At 30.8% G+C, this 19,867-nt stretch overlaps 1 protein-coding gene across 11 annotated transcripts in view; it reads right to left on the bottom strand.

The window, feature by feature from the left end:
• Positions 1-19,867, bottom strand: part of LOC143226567 (ryanodine receptor-like) — a 250,771-nt gene that overhangs the window by 6,413 nt on the left and 224,491 nt on the right. For 7 of the 11 annotated variants that reach the window (XM_076457710.1, XM_076457700.1, XM_076457699.1 and 4 more), the window contains 18 exons: positions 19,457-19,533; positions 18,563-18,642; positions 17,515-17,613; positions 16,908-17,005; positions 16,278-16,481; positions 14,444-14,677; positions 13,979-14,141; positions 13,441-13,508; positions 12,497-12,662; positions 11,216-11,302; positions 8,293-8,541; positions 5,811-5,941; positions 5,379-5,421; positions 4,704-4,816; positions 3,535-3,595; positions 2,219-2,365; positions 1,507-1,638; positions 225-273 (listed from right to left, as the gene is read on the bottom strand). In XM_076457710.1, coding sequence (XP_076313825.1) covers positions 225-273; positions 1,507-1,638; positions 2,219-2,365; positions 3,535-3,595; positions 4,704-4,816; positions 5,379-5,421; positions 5,811-5,941; positions 8,293-8,541; positions 11,216-11,302; positions 12,497-12,662; positions 13,441-13,508; positions 13,979-14,141; positions 14,444-14,677; positions 16,278-16,481; positions 16,908-17,005; positions 17,515-17,613; positions 18,563-18,642; positions 19,457-19,533 — 2,201 coding nt within the window. The remainder of the gene's footprint in view (positions 1-224; positions 274-1,506; positions 1,639-2,218; positions 2,366-3,534; positions 3,596-4,703; positions 4,817-5,378; positions 5,422-5,810; positions 5,942-8,292; positions 8,542-11,215; positions 11,303-12,496; positions 12,663-13,440; positions 13,509-13,978; positions 14,142-14,443; positions 14,678-16,277; positions 16,482-16,907; positions 17,006-17,514; positions 17,614-18,562; positions 18,643-19,456; positions 19,534-19,867) is intronic. The other 4 variants (XM_076457702.1, XM_076457701.1, XM_076457707.1 and 1 more) reach the window with 1 other exon arrangement.

Here is a 19,867-nt window from a genome sequence, read left to right as displayed (position 1 = left end):
TACAATGGGCTATCTGTGCTCTGCCAAACACGGGTATCGAAACCCAGTTTCTAACATTGAAAGTCTGCAGACATACTGCTGTACCACTGGGAAGGCCATTAAAAATATAAGATTACTAGTTTGTTTCTAGAAAATAAACTTTATTCTACAATCAATGGTTTATATTTTTAAAATTAGAAAGTCTTAAATAAACGAACAATAGATGAGATTAAAGTCATACATACCGATACCGCCACCAGCACGAACACCTTTGTATAAATGGAAGACAAAACACTGAAATAGAAATAGCCAAAAATATGTCAGTTGCTTTTCAGTTCAACCACCTCCAACATTACTGTACTTTATTTTTTATTAAATACAGCAGGTATATGAATGTAAGATAGAGAATTCTATTTTTTTTGGTTATTGTTCATTTATTATTCCTTCTATCATTTACTTTATCTATGCAGTTTTAGTTACATTAAAATACTGACTTACCTTCTAGGGGATCATATTTATTTTAGGTAATTGTTAACTGTTTGTCACTTCATACTGTTGTTAGTATAGAAGGATTAGTTTAGCATAACATAATTTTTAGGGACTTACTGTTCCATCTTTGCTGTCCCTTCCTCTAAACTAAACTAAAACTATCAAATAAATAAATATAAAAAATATGAATAAAATAAAATAATAAACATCTTAAAGCTAGCCCTTATCATTCATATATTTATCAATCTTTCTCTTAAAATCAAGTAAATGTATTGCCTCCACAACATCTGAAGGTAACACATTCCAGAGGCCAACTGTGGAATATTGTTTTTTTAATTAGGTTTTTTTTACCCTGTTTTTTTTCCTGATTTCTTTAGTTGCAAAAAAATAATTCATATTGATATCTATGCTCTATTGCTCATTAACATTAGTATCAAGTCCTGGCCAGACCATGTGTTTATTAACTGTGTTCTTTGTAACTGCTAAAGTTTATTCCAAGTGTGTTACACTTTAATACATTGTTTTGTTTTTGTTGAGCTCTGGTTGTTGTGACATATCATTTTAGACCATTAAAAGCAGTGGTTGTATGAGGAAAGCCTGTACTTACAGTGAGCATGTTAAAGTTTATTATTGTATGAGTAAAGTCTGTACTTACAGTGAGCATGTTAAAGTTTATTATTGTATGAGTAAAGTCTGTACTTACAGTGAGCATGTTAAAGTTTATTATTGTATGAGTAAAGTCTGTACTTACAGTGAGCATGTTAAAGTTTATTATTGTACGAGTAAAGTCTGTACTTACAGTGAGCATGTTAAAGTTTATTCGAGTAAAGTTACAGTGTTAAAGTTTAACACATTACAGTGAGCATGTTAAAGTTTATTCCAAGTATGTTACAGTTTAACACATTGTTTTGTTTTTCTTGAGCTGATGTTGTAGTGACATTATTTTAGACCATTAAAAGCAGTGGTTGTATGAGGAAAGTCTGTACTTACAGTGAGCATGTTAAAGTTTATTATTGTATGAGGAAAGCCTGTACTTACAGTGAGCATGTTGTGACACTTCTGGTCGACTTGATCTTCCTCTTCTTGAACATAGAACTTGCGGAAGAAGTTAAAAGCTATTACAGTGTAGATATACACAATGATTGTTAGGAGCATCACTGTCAGCACCAGCTGGAGAAAACAGTAAAATACAATAAAGCCAGACAGATGCACATGTAATGTGTTTGATATCATCGCTCAGAATCTTTTAAATTTTATATTTCTTTCAGTGTCATTGAATTTTTCACAATTATGATACCCTTTAGATTATAAATAATTCCAATTTATTCTTTAAAAATATCAGAAATTTGATGATTATTATAATCTTTTATTTTTGTTTAGTTACTTTGATATCTTTCAAAATATATTAACATTTTTTTACTTTAAAATTCCAGTATTGTGAGTTATCATTTTTAGTTTTGACAATTTCAGTATTACATTTTATAGCTAATCAATAATTGAAAATAAATACCTGTATTCTTGAAACATTTACTTAGGCAAGTGTGGCCAACAACAGTTTTTCCAGGTCTCAAAGAGTGATGTTTGTGGTTGTATTCTTAAAAACCAAAACTATTCATTTTTGTTACCAAAAACATCAACACAAAGTACAGAACTTCAAGTACACAGGTATCTATTATCATATTGTCAATATTATACCATAAAATATTTTTTAAAATCATAAACACTTTCGATGCCTTTTATCACACATCACCTGCTTTCCATTGTGTGTTACGGACTGTAAGATGGTACGAAGAGTTTTAAAACCCACGGCCACATCCAAGAGATGCGCAGCAAAAAAGAAGTAGTTAAAGTTACCCATCACAGAGAAAACAAAATACCACAGATTGTAAAGGAAAGACTGGAAAAAAAGAAAAAAATGAAAGCTTAAATGAAGTATATTAGAGAGCATTTAGTGCTTAGATGGCAGCAACATAATTATATAAGTACAGAATTTTTTCAAAGCAATTTTTTAATAAACACTTTGCTGTAAGCTATATTTTTGATGTCTTAATTTAAACGACTGTTGATAGAGCTCATCACTGTGATGACATCAAGATCCAGAAAGTTGAGTAAAGATAAGTTTCCTGAGTTACACAGAAACAAGAGTCCAACATAAATGAGTCAGTTTAGTGCCATTTAGTTACTTCAGTGTCAGAAGAGTTATTCAGTATTAGTAGCAGGAGTTGTAATATTTATTCTGATATTCAGTTACTTGGTAAGTTACGTATTTTATCTGTCAAAGCTAATTAATTTAGGTTTATATCTTGCAGTTAATAATAAAGAAATTTATATGAAGTTAGGCCTAAAATTAAATGTAGCATGTAGGAAACGTTATTGAAGAAATAAATTAATTAATTATCATTAGATGGATTAGACATGTTATTATTTTTAATAGATAATTATAAATAATTCTTCAACTATAGAATATATTACAACATTACAGTTCTAATACTCAAAACAAGTGAAGAATAACAATGCTTCAAAACTTTTGTTCATACCATTATAACAATGAAATAATTTTAAAACAATACCTAAAGATACCAAAGTCAATGAAAACCTTGCACAATGAAGCCAAATTAATTACTAGTGAAAATATGATTAATTTTAATATGACAATTTTGACTGCTATTGTTAGAGGCTATGTAACAATCCAGGTTATAAAACATGTATTGTACTCATATTATGTGTTATTGTATTGAATCAGAAAGACTCTTTCGAACACTGTTGCTTACAGAAGGCTCTTTGTTAACCTGAAGATGACCTAAGAAGGTTGAAATGTTGTCTGTACTTTATTTTTATTGAAGTTTTAATACCATAAAAGCTATCTTTAAAATACATTTTCACTTCAAGTGGGTTTCTCATCATTGTGAAAGACTCAAATGATCTTACTCAGAAGACAAGCATTAGATGCTTGTACTACTATTAATTGAGGGAAGAAAACATCATCTAATTGTAACTTCACTGTAAAAGTAATTAATAAATTCAAACTATAATAATTAGATGTAACTCCTAAGAGAAATGACTTACATTATCAGTAATAGTAACCCCAGATTTCCATATCTGATATTTCCAGTCAACATCAGTGATACTGAAAGTAACAGAAACAAGAAACTATTATAGAGAGGAAGAATATTATTACTTTATAATATATTTTATTTTCTATTTTAAACATGCAAACCTTGAACATTGTTAATTTAATTTGTGTATATATATATAAACTCTTTTTACAGCTAAATGTTTTGGTAACTCTCTAATTTGCAGTTTAGATGTCTTGTTTGATATAAAGTGCATTTGTTCAGTAATTTTGTTGTTTTAAACACAAAGCTAGAAAATGAGCTATTTGTATTCTTTCCACAATGAGAATTCAAGCCTTGAACTTTAGCACTGTAAGTTCAAAACCTTACTGTTGGACCCACTGGGGGATTGTCCAGTAATAAACAGCTAGGTAATAATAAATAAGTACCAGACAATGAACCCACAAATTACTGGCTTGTTTCTATAGTATTCACTACCAGTGAAGACTACATATTAGACCATCTTGAATCATTTTATTTTCTTTCTTTTTAGACTCACTGTAAAGACTTTACACTGTGTAAAATCACTCATCTCATAAATGAAACATATAAATGACCCCTAATAGTAATTAGTGAAATTAACTGCTTAAATTTTCATGTGTGACTCTTTATGTCATTACAGGATTCATAAGTACTTTGATGCATGATTTAAAAAAAAACTGTTTAAACTGCTGATATGGACCCCATTGCAGGTTCTAGGATTAATGCTTTGCTTAAGATACAGTAAAAGCTTTTAAATTTCTTTCCATAAGTCATTTCTGACTGAATAACTGAAAAGCTTAAAATTATTGTAACAGAAGAGATTTAATGTCAATTAGTTGATGCTACTACTTTAATTCATCAGTTAGTAACTGATTATAGATCTTCAGTTGATTCTACCAATCTCATAATAGAGATTTAAAAACTTTTTTTTAAACTGAAAATTATTATACAACTATCAAACCCTCTTGTGCTACTTGAGCAGTGTTCCTACAGCCTATGTCTAAGTAAGCACTTATATTCAATGATGTTTGGCAATATAAAATATTAAAATATACAGAATAATGTAGAACAGTTATTGGTTATAATACTGTTTCAAATAAAATACAACAGCTGAAGATTTCCAGAATAAAAGAAACTTACAAACTGAAGTATCCACCCAATCCCTTATCTTGAGTAAAAGATGCACCTTTATCAATTCCCAGGAGATTACTGATGGCATCATAATCATATGTTTCACTGTACTTTTCCCTAACCTGTTCATGTTGAAAGGAGAAAACAACATTTCAGACAGTGAACAATTTCACAGACTAAAGTTCAAAGTACAATAAAAAACGTTTGTTGAAGTTTGTGCTAAGGCACTCAAAAGCAACTTGTGCTAGCCATCTTAATTTTCAAGTTATAGACCAAAAGGAAGATAGGTAGTTAACACCATCCACTGCCACTTCTTGGGCTACTCTTTACTAGTGAATTGTGGGATTGGCCATTACATTATAAAGCCCACACATCTGAATGTGTGAGCCTATTCATTGATGGGGTTCAAATCGAGAACCCTCAGGCCATGACAGACTTAACTTCCTTAAGTGAAGTAGTTTAAAATTCTAACTTATAAGAAAAGTTTTGATTAAAGTGTACTAACCACTTGCTATATATCATAAAATGAAGAACTAATATACATTCTAGTTAAATGCAGAGAAACATATCAATTTTAGTCTATGCTAACAATTTAATATCTTTTCTAGTAGTGCCTTCTTAGAAAAAATAAACAGACTGGCTCCATTACTAAATGTAACCTACTAGAAATATACAAACACGTACCCTCTTTTTTACAAACTTGTCCCAGTAGTTCACTGGAAATGAACTAAAAGCAAAAAAGAAATATTAGAGTTAATTTAGTCCAAAAGCTCAAAATGCAAAAAGGAAAGAAAAAAATAAGTGTTAAACTATACTGCTTGAAAATTAAAAATTAAACATGATTCAGAATATCTTATGATTTTGCTAAAGCTTTTATTGTTATTAAGACACTTCATTGGGTCACACCTAGCACAATAGATATGGGAGTATCATCCAATATAAAGAAACAATTTTTCAGTAACAATCCAAATATTCCATTAGAATAACTACAGATAAACAATGGACGAATAAAACATTTTCTCAATATATTCTACCTTGCAGTTTAAGCACAATAATTTATATTAATTATCCATACAAAAACATGTATGTTTACATATCATTTTCACTCATCCTAACCTTGTACTTATCACAAGCTTGTCCCAGTGACTTCGGATGTCATCCTCTGCTGGTTCTTCTGATATGAACAGTCCATCAAATTCCACACTTCTTGCCAGCTCCTTCTCTCGTTTAAAGATGGCCAGGGGCACCTTATACAGTATGTGTGCTCTTTTAGTTTAAAACTTTAATATTACCACACACTTTTGTTTTATACCATTACATTACTAATTATATTATTAATATACTTTGAACCATATAAACCATGCAGGGAAATTTTCATTATAATTTCTTATCGAAGAAATCACTAAAAAAAACTGAAGAAAACTAGTCATTGTCAAATAATTGCACAAGAGAAATGAATTTATCATACTCATGGTGGAATCTGCAACCATGAAAACCATCTAAGTGCTAGAAAACTAAAAACAAATGTTCAAAAATGGCTACCCTTCCAGAAAATGTTACACCTTCAACACTTCAATAACCCACTGAATTCAGGGACAATCCTCCCACCATGGACTAGAGTAACATAAAAAAAAGGCTAAAGCTTTAACAATAGCATAAAAATAAGGATAAAAACCAATCATTTTCCACCAGAAGTGAAAAAAAGAACCAAATAGCTGAAGCTAATAATTAAGAAAAAATGAGAAGATACAACTTATAATTTAATGTTAGTAAGAGCTACAAAGAGAAACTTAAGATCAGAAGAAGGGTAGATTGAGATTACATACAGACTACCACAAACCTCAAAAGGCAAAGACAGAATAACAGATATTAAACACTTATAAAGTAGCTAAAAGGGCTCAAATAACCAATAAAAGTATACCAAAAATTACACTATAGCACACATGAAAAGAAGGCTTAAAATGAAATCACAGGAAGACTTATGGTTTAAAGTGGAAGGTGGATGAATATCTTAGAAACAATCCATATGCATGTTCCAAGTGACAAATAAAATGTAACAGTTAGCAGAAAAGACTCTTTTTATGCTAATACTGCTTAGTGTTTAGCATTATCATACCGTGTATGCCACCCAGATGAAATCAAACTTTAGTGACTTGTAGAATACAGAAACAGTGATATAACCTCTCTAAATGACAGCTACGTAACTTTTGTTTTTCCAGCAAAGTCAACAGGCAGTGATATAACGTTCCCAAATAACAATTACTTAACTTTTGTTTTCTTGTAAAGTTAACACTGTTTTCTGTTTAGTGATCATTATTTCACTGTTATTTATTCATCGAGTTAGATCTGTCATTGTTAAAATTTGTTAATTTTCTGTGTCAGTTAAAATGGTGGTGATACTAATAAGGCAGTTCACTATGAATAATGTCACAGCTTGATATTCTTAGTACACTTCAAAAAGACAAAGATAACACTTAATTTCTTTGTGTGTGTATTGACTTTGTAGTGATTTGTTGAACCACATGATTTAAAAATGGATAAATTATTAATCTATTGACCTGGCATTGCCAGGCAGTTAAGGCACTTGACTTGTAATCTGAGGGTCATGGGTTCGAATCCCTGTTACATCAAACTTGCTCGCCCTTTCAACTGTGGAGGCGATATAATGTGAAATTATAACTATTCATTGGTAAAAAGAGTAGCCCAAGAGTTGGTGGTGGATGGTGATGACTAGCTGCCTTCCCTCTAGTCTTACACTGCTAAATTAGGGACGGCTAGCGCAGATAGTTCTCGTATAGCTTTGCACAAAATTCAAAAACAAACAATTAATCCATTGATCACAAAACTAAAATACAACAGCTTGAAAATCAAAAATAAATGCCAAAACTAGGGTGCAAGAATACTTTATGAAAGGTAAAATATTCCAAAATAGGTACATCAAAATTTATGTACTGCTCCAGTGTGCAAGGAAGAATGAAGGTAATATTATTTGTATAGAATACAATGTATATTATAACGGTTTTAGAGAAGTGATTCACAAACTTATATTTTATTTGTTTATTGTTAAGTAGAAAGCTATATTCAATGAGTGTACTGTGCCCACCACAGGTTCATAAACTTGGCTTTTACAATTAAAAGCCTTCAGACTGAGGAGCTCATAAATCTATAAAGAAATAACTCCCAAACATGATAATAGAACAATATCAATGGACCATGCACTTCATATTTTACCAAAACTGAAAAAGTTTTGTGACAAAACAACTGATTTACTTAGGAAAATAGTTTATTAAAACAGTCACAGCAATATTTCACTGAAAATTAGTTATGTAAAGTAGACAAAAGTAAGAGCAATTATAAACTGGGATAGATAATAAAAAGATGTTCCAAAAATGGAACACTGGTAGGTACTGGGTGGAAACAGCAGGGTGAAGTGTTATTTACATCTCCCTTATGACAATAATTCCCACTTAACAACTTCACAGTCAAGAATTCATTTTATCCACCAGAGATGCACAACAGACAGGATAAGATCAAACAAAATCTTTGATACTTAGAACTTTAAACACCAAGAATGTTGGAAGATCCATGAAATTCTCACCTTTAAGTGGTAGTAAGCAATCAGCATGCAGAAAGCTACAAAGGAATGTAGAAGAGCAAACAGGCGCAGTATGGGCTCTAAGTAGAAGAACTTTTCTTCTATTATTAACCATTCCTCCAAATTTCCTTCATCTTCCTCTCCACCTTCAACTTCACTGTCCCCTCCAAGCAAATCTTCAGTCAAGTTGGTTAGGATTTCACTCACTTCAGGCTGCTCTGTAATAACTTCTTCTGCTTCGTCCGTTGTCACCTACAGCAGGGATGACTTATGTTACGTACTTGAGAAAAATACTAAATCAATAACAACGTGTTATTTCTATTCATGTAATCAACATTATATGGGGAAGATGGACCACTGTTTGAAAAACAAACAAGTTCATTGATTTCCATGACATGGACACATTTTATCTTGCATTTCAAAATATGAGCTGCATGTTGTTCAGTGTTGTAGCTGAGACCTTCTAATAAATTACACAATGGAAAATAAAGCAAGAAGAATAAAAATCATATACATCAAACAAACTTTATTGATATATCTTAACTGTAAATCTTTTGTACATTAACCTCACAGTCTTTGTATTAATGTCTACTCCTATGAAAAGCAACACAAAAAACGAATGAATTAAAAAAAACACTCACAAGGGTCAGTTAATAAAACTGAAATCAGTATTGGCATCTGTAAATTCTTTAGGGTCTCTGAAATGAAACAGTATAGCAGCAGGTCTACTAGACATGTTGAATATCAAGGAGAACTGCCAACCTTTGATGTACCAGATGAAGTTCACACAGACTTGTAGTAAGCCTATGCCTAATGCAGTGTATGATATCAGTTAGTTTTGAATAGCATGTGGTATAACTGGAGATTGGAATACTGGTAATATGGTAATTGGTGATGCATGCAAAAATAACAGAGATGCTATAAACATCAAAGATGTATTACCAACTATCAAGGGGGTTTGCTAGTACATCTTTGTAGCTATATTGCACCTCATATGAACTGCTGCATTACCAATACTTAGCTCTTAATGTTCTTGAGTAGGTGATTGGTCTAATGCTGTTAAATCTTTTAAATTTAGATAATCTCCTTTTCAAAACCTGTAAAACACTGAGACCAAGAACTGAAGGGTTGAGACTGAGACATGTTATACAAATAATATATGATCATCAAAAGAATTAAACATACATCTGAAGTTTAACATTCAACCTTTATGAAACCCTCAGTTGACTAAGTGTATTATACTACAATAAAAACTCAGTTGTTTGAAACTTCTGTTTAATAATCAAAAGAAACAATAACAAACTATACCGTTGATCCATAATTTATTAAGGGGGTTTTCATATGGTGTACATTGTTTTAAAATAAACCTGTAAATGCAAAGCCACAATTATTGTTTCAGTTTTTGTTTGTTTGTTGAATTTCATATAGGCTAAATGCACTACTTCTCCATAATTTAAAAGTGATATACTAAAAGGAAAACATCTGGTAAACACTACTCACCACAAAGTCTTGGGCTTTGGCTATTTTTTTATCAATAAAAGTAGGCTTAACAGGCACATTATACTGCTCCCAAGGCTTAAATTGCAAACATGTTTGGTGATGGGAGTTAAACCCACAATGTGCTGATAAAAGGTTATATGCCCTATTCACCAGGCCATATCAGACCATGATTTCAGTTGAAAATGATAATAATGAAAACACCTGATTTTTTTTTATCATTGTTATAGTCAGCTTGGACACTTCATAGTTTTTGTAAAGTTTTGTTTTTCTTATGTAATTTGTGCTTAGGAAACTGTTATAACACTTGTAGTAGGTAGCATAAAGTATTGTATAGCTTGATTAATAAGCAGTCTCTTTTTCAGTTATAGTTTGACATCTCTCTTGATCAATTCCTTTTTTTTTCTGGTGGTAAAAATAATTTAAAAAAATATATTTTGATATTACTATATATAAAAAGCTAGGAGACTATGAACTGATATATATTTTGTATGATTTTTATGTCTTATCTCATTTTAAAGAAAAACAAACTATACCTTTGTTCCCTGCTGAAAGTATTAGTGAATTTTTAATTTGCAAATTAATAATTTTATAAAATGCAGAAATACTTATAAACAATGACACGAGCTTTCAACTAAAACTATTGTTTCAAAAATACTCTGACAAAACTGGACAAAGAAAATAATACATGTTACAAGTCACTGTTTTTATACAGCATACCTTTCAAGATGGTATATGTGATACACTGAAACTACTAATTTTATATTTTTGTAAATGTGTGTTTTCCCCATTTAAGAGTTGCAGCTGTCACATGTGATCAGTTCTAACCTACAGGGTGGACATGTGAGCTCCCTCTGCTGGAACTGTCAACTGTGACTTTACAGACAGCCATAAAACAAATTACATTATGACACCTATATAAACCCATAAATAACAAAAAAAAGTTTTGTTTTAATGATGTTGGTACATAACAGTTACAATCAATAGAAACAAAATTGTGAGATTGACAAGTAACCCAACTCTGATAAAGCACACTGAAACTAGGAAGTATTTAAATTATGATATTATGTGATATTAGACAATGGATTATAAATAAGGAGTTGAATTAAGAAAGTTGATGGAGATGGTGAGGAACAGGGTACAATGGAGAAACAGTCCTCAATCATCAGAATTGGTCTGAATAAGAAAAGGTTTGTTTGGGAAGGAAAAAGGGGTATTAGTCAGTATTCATGTTCACAGGTAAATTTTTGTGAGACTTAAATTGGGCTCTCAACTTAGAACTTCTTGTCATCTGTTATGTACTTCATCACAGAAGTTAAGAAATCAAGAACTATGTGAAGGGGAATAAAGCCTTATATTAAAACAATAAAATGGTAATACTAATAGACACTTCATTTAAAAGTAAAAAGTAAAATTAAACTTTACATACCTTATAAAACAGCAAAATACAATTGATACAGAATGCTAGAACAAGGGCTATATACTTCATAGTATAGAAATTTCTTGCCAGGAAACTCTAAAATTAAGAACAGAAAATGAGTAACATTGTTTTTCATGAGTAATAGTGGTATGAAATTAACCATAAACACAAAATTCTTGATTAACACAGATGGACTACAGATTGTATCAACATCTTATTGTGAAATCCAGTAAGAATGGAATAAACCCTTGAGTAAAACCATGTTTGGCATGACTACTGCTTTTATCAAGATCTTATTGTCAAGAAAATAATAGAAATTTCTTGCCAGGAAACTCTAATATTTGGCATTAAGAACAGAAAGTGAGTAACATTGTTTATTCATGAAGTAATAGTGGTATGAAATTAACAACATAAACACACAATTCTTGATTAACACCAGATGTTTGCATGACTACAGATTGTATCAACATCTTATTGTGAAATCCAGAATAAGAATGGAATAAACAACCTTGAGTAAAACCATGTTTGGCATGACTACAGGTTGTATCAACATCTTATTGAGAAATAAAATAAGAACAAAAAAAAACCAAAGAAACACTGAATAACACCATGTTTGGCATGACTACAGGTTGTATCAACATCTTATTATGAAGTGAAATAAGAAAAAAAAAACACTGAATAACACCATGTTTGGCATGACTATAGCTTGTATCAACATCTTATTGTGAAATAAAATAAGAACAGAAAAATCCTTGAGCAACTAACTTTGGCATGACTACAGCTAAAGACAACAATTTATTATAAAGTAAAGAAACAAAATAATCCTCGAGTAACCATGTTTAGCATGACTGTCACTAGTATCAACATCATATTATCAATTTCAAAAAAACATTCTGATTTATCCAACATCTAAAAGGTGTAGCTACAGTTAATTGGTTTTAATGCTCTGTTTGTAGGATGACCTAACCTCTTTTACACATTTCTTACGAAGAAAAAGAAACCTGTATCAAATTAGTTTTTTTATTAAACACTAGGCAGGATACAAGTAATGCCTTTCTAATGTAGTTTTATAAAAAATATTAAAACATGTGATATAAAATTGTACCAGAATTAGAATGAAAAGCCACACAACTGACTGATAAAGATAGCAACACGTATTCACAAACATAGATCTCAAAGTTGTCCCAGACCAAACTGAAACAAACATCACAAACATTTGAGTACAATTAGAAAAGATTGCCTTGTTTACTACCAAAATAAATGGAGATGCAGACAGAGAATTCTACTCACCACAAACCTGTGAACATATTCACTCAGATCAATGGCTGCCACTGGAGGAGGCTCAACTGTCTTCTGAGGCTCTGCTGCCATGGAAGCTGGGATCCCTTGCTGAAGAACAGTGTCTTTGGCACCAGATGCTCCTGGTACACCAGCTTGGACTCCAGATTCTGTACTGCTGAATGTAAATTGACAACTTTGTATCAGAGAAGTAAAAACTTGTAACATGGCCTTTAATTTAATAAAATTTACACTTTTGTCGCTATTAACCAACAAATTTGAGGTTTTAAAAGTTTGCTTATTAATTCATTATGAAATCTTCAGTGCAGTGTTGCACGCTTCTTCCCATAAACATTTATTTAATTAGGTTCTATGTTATGCCAATTATGTATTCAAATTACATTAAGGTTCCACAAGGACACACAGAACATGTGCAGTAACTAGTTAATCTCTACTTTTGTGATTTATAAAAGTATTTGACGATTCACCAAGATGAAAGAAAAGCCTGAAAATGTCTATGCTTTAAATGGTGTCCAACATAGCTAGAATCTCTTTTATGAAAGAAAGGCTTGAAAATGCTCATATAATAAACTGTGTTAAAATGGATATGAGACTCAGAATACAGAATGAACACAAACTGCATGTGGGAACAGTATCTGTTCAAAGTATCTACATTTCAATGGTAGATTCTAATTATTAACTTACTATAAAACTATTTCACTAAACAAGGTATGTTATATGTGTTAATACACAGAATTTAAGAGATTTGTGTAGTTAACAAAAAACATGATATATATATATGTGTATAATCTTTCTTTGTTTTCTGGATCAAGTAGCACAGTTTACCATAAATTATTCCACATAAGAATAAGTAAAATAATTTAATAACATAAATAAAGTTATAACGTTTTGAACACAGCAAAGTACAAGTTCAAGTTTGTTAGTTGGATGTTTACCCTAGTCTTGCTTCTACCAAACCAGAAAACCTCTCTTTTGTCTTCACATCGCCATCTATCTGATTCATCTAGAAAAAAAATACATTTTGAAAAATAATATGTTGTTTATCTTAAGTACAATAAATTAGTTTTTGAAACATGTTTTAAGGAACAGGTTAAGTAAATGAAAACAAAAATTACTGACAACTTTAAAAGCTAATTTTGTATCAGATGGAAATAATAACCTTTGACCTGTAAATTTTAAAATAAAGCTGAGTAAATATTTTTTTGAAATGAAAGTTACAAGCTCAGAATCTTTAAAACTGTAACTCTTATACTGTAAGTAAAAATTCCTAAGATTAAATCCAGCTCCACTTTACCAAGTCTGTATAATGGAAATCAGTATCACATAAACATTATTTATCATTACAAAAGACAATGAGAGCAGACTAATGTTTTACAAAACTTTCATATTTTATCACAATATTTTGAAGCCTACATAGATGTAAGCTGGCTTTAAAAGTGCTCTCTCAGTCTCAATCCGATATTTAAAACTTACGTGTACACCCCCAGATGGGGCTACTCCATCTAAAAGTAACTCTCCATCAAGCATCTTCTCTGGATGTTGAATTTTTCCAGCTTCTTCTTCACTCCCTTCAGAAAATTCAACACTTGACTGAGGAGTAACTTCCTGATGAGCCTGAGCTGGTGCCATATGATACCTTATAATATCAGAAACACAAATACAAAATAACTATACTATGATATGTTACCAGTATCTTAAAAAAGTAAGCCACAAAAGGAAGACCTAATAAATCAAATATTTTTGAAAGGCACAAAGATGAATAAAGTAAAATTATGTAAAAAAAATGCCCATTGTTTCCTGCTATTTCACTACTGAGAAAAAAGAAACTAGTATGAGTTTCCATAAGCCCTTGATTAATCAAATCCGTTGTATTTAAAATAAATATAAAGATTTTGTGCCTGAGGTAGCCATCATGTTCTGATTAAACATTATATTTACCTCACTTCACCACCCTCTTCTTCTTTGGTGATATCCACTCCGAATGCCTGTATAGTTCCTGGGATGTCTGCATGGTCACCTATCCTAGATATGTCAGGTGGTGCTTCTATAGGTAATGGAACAGCTGTTGGAATGATAAAACGAGGCTTATGAAGTTCTTCCGGTTTTTCTTCCTCCACTGGTTGTCCTATCGGCTGACCTCCCATTAATGTGATGATGACCTTTATTACAGACCTAGTAAGAAGAAAAATCAGATTAAACTAATAAAGAATACTGAAACTATGAAAGCAGGCATAGTTTTTAAAAACTGATATTGTTAATTTCAACCTAAATAGCATCTTATGCAACTTATAGGTTAAACAGTCATGTCAGAGATTTTAAGGTTTTGGTATAACCATCCCTAATTTAGAACTGTTGTAACATAAGTTTCTGAAGAGTGTTTTATTAGTTCAGTTATTTAAGATACCCATCTGGTAATAAACTCATAGAGAGAGAGAAAATAGTGCATTACCACGAAAAAAACTGGTGCCCAGCATGGTGAACTCTCATAATCTTGACATAAAACCTAAGGACAGGGATTGTTTGTGAAAGGGGAAAAATATGGTAATTTAGATTATTGAAAAGTGAAATATTAACAGATACTAGTAAGTTAACGTTTTATTTGAGTTGGTAGAAGATTTATGTTAGAGTATCAAAAGTCTTGGGTTTCAACCTAAGTCTGAGTGAGATCAGCCAGTCAGCAACATCTGAAACCTATGCTCACCAAATAGGAATTACTGTCATTGTTATAATTCTTCACAGCTGAAAATGTTAAGCATATTGAGTGGCATATTGTGGCTTGAACCTTGGATGCAAGCTAACCACTAGGTCATACACTTTTAAACAAAAGCTATCCACTAGGACATACACTTTTAAAGATAAAATAAGCTTTTTTAATAAATGTCAGTGGAAAATATCAAATGTGGTGAAGTTTTATACACCTACTAAAACGTCTTCTAACATACAATTATGAAACAAGAAAACATAAATGCAGGATTATAAACACAAAGCTCTATTGGATTGGGTGGCATTTTCTAATAACAATTAATCTAGTCAGGTAATAAGTAGGTTTTCACTTGATTACAATCAATCTGTTTGTATTACTATAGTTATGTATTATTATAATTTAGTAATAAAGTTCTATTCTAGTTTGAGAAAATATACACAAAGTTTAGGATATTGTTATGTTCCTAGCTTGCAAAATTAATAAACCTTAATTTTTTAGAACAAATAAACCTAAAGTTAGATAATTAAAACAAATATCCAACTGAAATAACTTTTCTTTTCCACAGTTAACATACATGATGTCAACTCTACGTTTCCTGAAGTTAAGAAATACCTATTATATGTAAAAAACCCACAGTATTACAAAAAAGACGAAATATAAATACAACAAAAACTTGCTAATGACAACATAATGAATATAAAGATTAAAAAATTTGACCCCAACAAAAAACACTCAGTATGTCAAAGACATGAGATTCAGATTGGTTACTTCAATGGAAATTAAAATAACACTTACAGTAAGAGCACTAAACAAATAAAAGCAAACATCACTACAAAAAGTAGGAAAACTTTATACTCTTGATGACAAGAAACCCACTTGAAATAAAAATGTATCTCAGAACAGCTGGTATGAGTATTAACACTTTTAATAATAAAGCAGAGAAGAATGTTTTGACCTTCCTAGGTCATCTTCAGGTTAACTAGGAAGGTCAAAACGTTGTTCTCTGCTTTGTTAGTAAAAATGTTAATACCCATACCAGCCATTTTGAGATACACAGATATATTTTACCTTGTGATGTGATACATGAACCACATGCTGTTAAAAACACTGTAGAAGCTGAGTTTGAAAAAGCCAATTAACAACTCCATATAGGTTTTTTGTCGCAACACAGCATACTGCTTCTTAAGATTGGTGGGCGTCAGGTAGGATAAGACTTTCAGAATGCTGTCCTTGAGGTAGTGCAATCCTTGCTTCACTGGTTCCAGAGCTGAACTACATCCAACAGAAAGTGTTTTATATTATGCCACCTGATGAAGTCATTGAAAAAATAAACTACTTGATGATGTTCTCTAATATTAGAAACAAGATTTTAAAGAGATTCTTCAATGTAGAATATACACTGCTGTCCAAAAGGCCAATGAACATAAAGAAAAAATATGCATTTTGCATTGTTAGACTCAACCACTTATTTGAGTAGAGCTTCAAAAGATGGCAGTAAGAAAAGGAAAAATAAAAAACAACAACTTTTATTTAGTAATAACACAGCCAGAACAAGTTCAGCACATTTCACAATTACATATCTCCTGTTTGATGAACTTATCCAATACAACTCAAAAGCATTTCAGTTCATATTCTAGAAAATATAAATCAGAGATGGGCTTATTTCAGAAACAACGAGAGCATTGTATGAACACTTACGGTGGTTTCTCCTCCTCCGAACCAGGGAAGGGGTAGTCTGAAGCTCTAGCTGGCCCCTCTTCACTATCTTCCATTGAGATACTGCTGGCGTGTTGCATCTAACAATATTAAGCATATAAACTTCTGATGTAGAAAAAGAGACTATATAATTAAAGTAAGGTAACAGAACTGATAAATAAACAAAGTTAAACTGTAAAAATGTTTCTTTGTGAAAAATCATAAGAAAAATCAAACACAGTGATACAGTTGATCATACTTTAATATAACGATTATGAAGGAAAAATACAAAACCTCACAACTTGAACACTTTTTTAAGGTTGACAGACCTTTCTTTGTTAGGGAAAGCTGATTTCTACTTTTTCCTTGATGAAAAAGGTCCATTTCTTGAAAGTGCTTAGGTTGTAGGGTTTTATATTTTGGGCATTAATTAAATTTTTGACCCGACGTGTTTTTCTAACATTGTGAAGGGTTATGAAGGCCCAGTAATTACAAAGTACTAAAGAAAAAACAAAACAAACTGGAAAGCGTGACAGCCTTTAAACTCACACAAGAGATAGGATACTACATTTAGTTAAAACTGTAGTTCATAAAATAAACAGTTCTTCACCTCAAAAATTGCATCTTCACAAAAGTTAACGAAAGCTTCTAGTTTTTCTTTATCTCCACCTTCTGTTACAATACTATAGAAGAAGGCTCGTTTGGATTCCTATTGCATAAAAGAAGAATACGTAAGATGTTTTTGTTTGTTTACTTTTGTGTAAAGCCGTTGATAAGCTATCTGTGCTGTGTTGACCATGGAGATAGAACTATGAAAGATTCTGACATTACATAGGACCCAAAGCTTACTAAATAAGGCCAACATTTATCTCTAACAACTGATACTTTACACTTAATATTAATTTTACCTATTATCAAATGAATGAAATTTATTTGAATTTTAATAATAAATCTTTTTTCCATGTATGGATACATTTTACTGGAGATTAGGATATTTCAACATGTAAAAAAAAAAACTCTAATATTGATTTCTATTTTAAGAAAACACTTGTTATTCCTATATTTAACATTTTCTTGTACCTCTGTATGGACTGTATTAACCCTTACAATATTATATAAAATGAAATGTGTTATGCTCTTTTATTTTCAGAAAATGAGAAATATTTTAACAAGAATGCTTCAAATAATACTACATAATAATAAAGCTGTTTGTGATTACGGTGATAAGTTTAGTATTTGTTTGTTACAAACTGTATTTGTCAGACAGAACAAGCAGATAATACCATAAATTCTCCATCAAAAACCTTCTTCAGGATTAATAAATAAGCCCTTTATAAAATAAGTGTTCAGGAGATGATGAAAATATCTCATGTAAGAAAAAAAGAAAGATAAACCCTTTCCTCCTTTAATTTCAAATTCCACATACCAGAGAAAAGAACCTGGTTTCTAAACGCTCAGAAAAATTAAAACAGTTTAATATGATCACTAAAACTACACTTATAACATGTAGTAAGTATACATATCTCAACATCATCCTGTTTATAAGAAATAAAAATTTAATTTAAAATAATTATCTTACATGTAAAAACTAGTACTTCAAAAAAGATAAGATTGGATTGTTGTACAAAACTCTGATGATTAAAAAGAAAAATGATCACCTTGATTTGTGGCTTTTCCCATTGATTGATTGTAGACTCTTTGACTTCAAAATACACCCTTTCTATTCTGTGACTTCCACCTGTAAACAGTTTCAAAATTTCATTTGCTGAGTTTCCTGTTATTCTTATATCAGAAATCGTTTTGTTTTTGGTAAGTAATAATGTTTGCCCTTGAAGGAAAATTCCATCGAAATGTCCAGAGGCTCAAACATTTGACAGTGCTTTTAGGAGATAAATTTTACGATGATTAAGAAAATTTTCATATGGAATATGTGGTTTTATTCAAAACCTTTATTTTGTTTATTATGTAATTGTTTCTATTATTATTATTACTAACAAGGTTAAAAACATTTTAACAAGTGTGAAGACCACAAAGGGACACTACTACATTAATATCATTTCACTTTTCAGTCTCAGTGATGTAATGTTTTGTAGATTTAGTGTTATATATCTTATAGCTTAATCATGTAGAATGCTGATTTCTAACTTCTCTATGTTACATACTACGATCACACCTTAAAGCATATTATTTATTGTGAGCTGCAGAGTGGTTTATTTTAATAAAATTGCAAACCAAAAGAAACAATTCAAAGATGAATCACCAATATGCAAATACTGAGTGATGGCCATTGAAATATTTCAGAACCTCACTCAATTTTGAAGAATTGGATTTATTTTCTTTTTAATGTTTTAAAAGGTTATCACAAACTTGTGAGGTATGCATAACTACAGGTTTGGAAACATTGATGTATAATGTACACATAATGATATGCAATAAACATATGATTAAGCTCACCACAAGAAGAACAAATTAAATGGGAAAATTAGGATATTAACTCTCAATAATAAAAAAAAAGATTCAAGTGTTTCTAAAAGCTACAACAAAATACTCACCCATGATTTCAATCCTGCCTAGGTATGGCTCAAAGTAATTTAAAACACTACTGGCTGTTTCCAAAAATCTTGCTAACCTAAAAATTTAATACACACATAAAACAAAAACAGTTTACTACTGATTGTTTAAATATTACACTGCCTTCTGCCACTTTTTATTTCTCGTATATATAGTTTAGAGGTTGAAATCTACTTATAAACTTAATTCTTACTTTCAAAATTATGTTTTTGCATGTAATAATATAAATATTATTTTACAAAATTACAGAGATATTTTATGTCAAAACAATGTTCTTGTTTTATAACAGCATTTTGGTTATTTTAGCTTTTAAAACACACAAAGTTTCTTCAACATTACAAAAAAAAAAAAAAAAAAAAATACATTTAACATTTGGTAAAATAACAAACTTC

The sequence above is a fragment of the Tachypleus tridentatus genome, chromosome 9 (assembly GCF_004210375.1).
Source record: "Tachypleus tridentatus isolate NWPU-2018 chromosome 9, ASM421037v1, whole genome shotgun sequence".
Lineage (NCBI taxonomy): Eukaryota > Metazoa > Arthropoda > Merostomata > Xiphosura > Limulidae > Tachypleus > Tachypleus tridentatus.
This window is presented reverse-complemented; position numbering and strand designations above follow the sequence as displayed.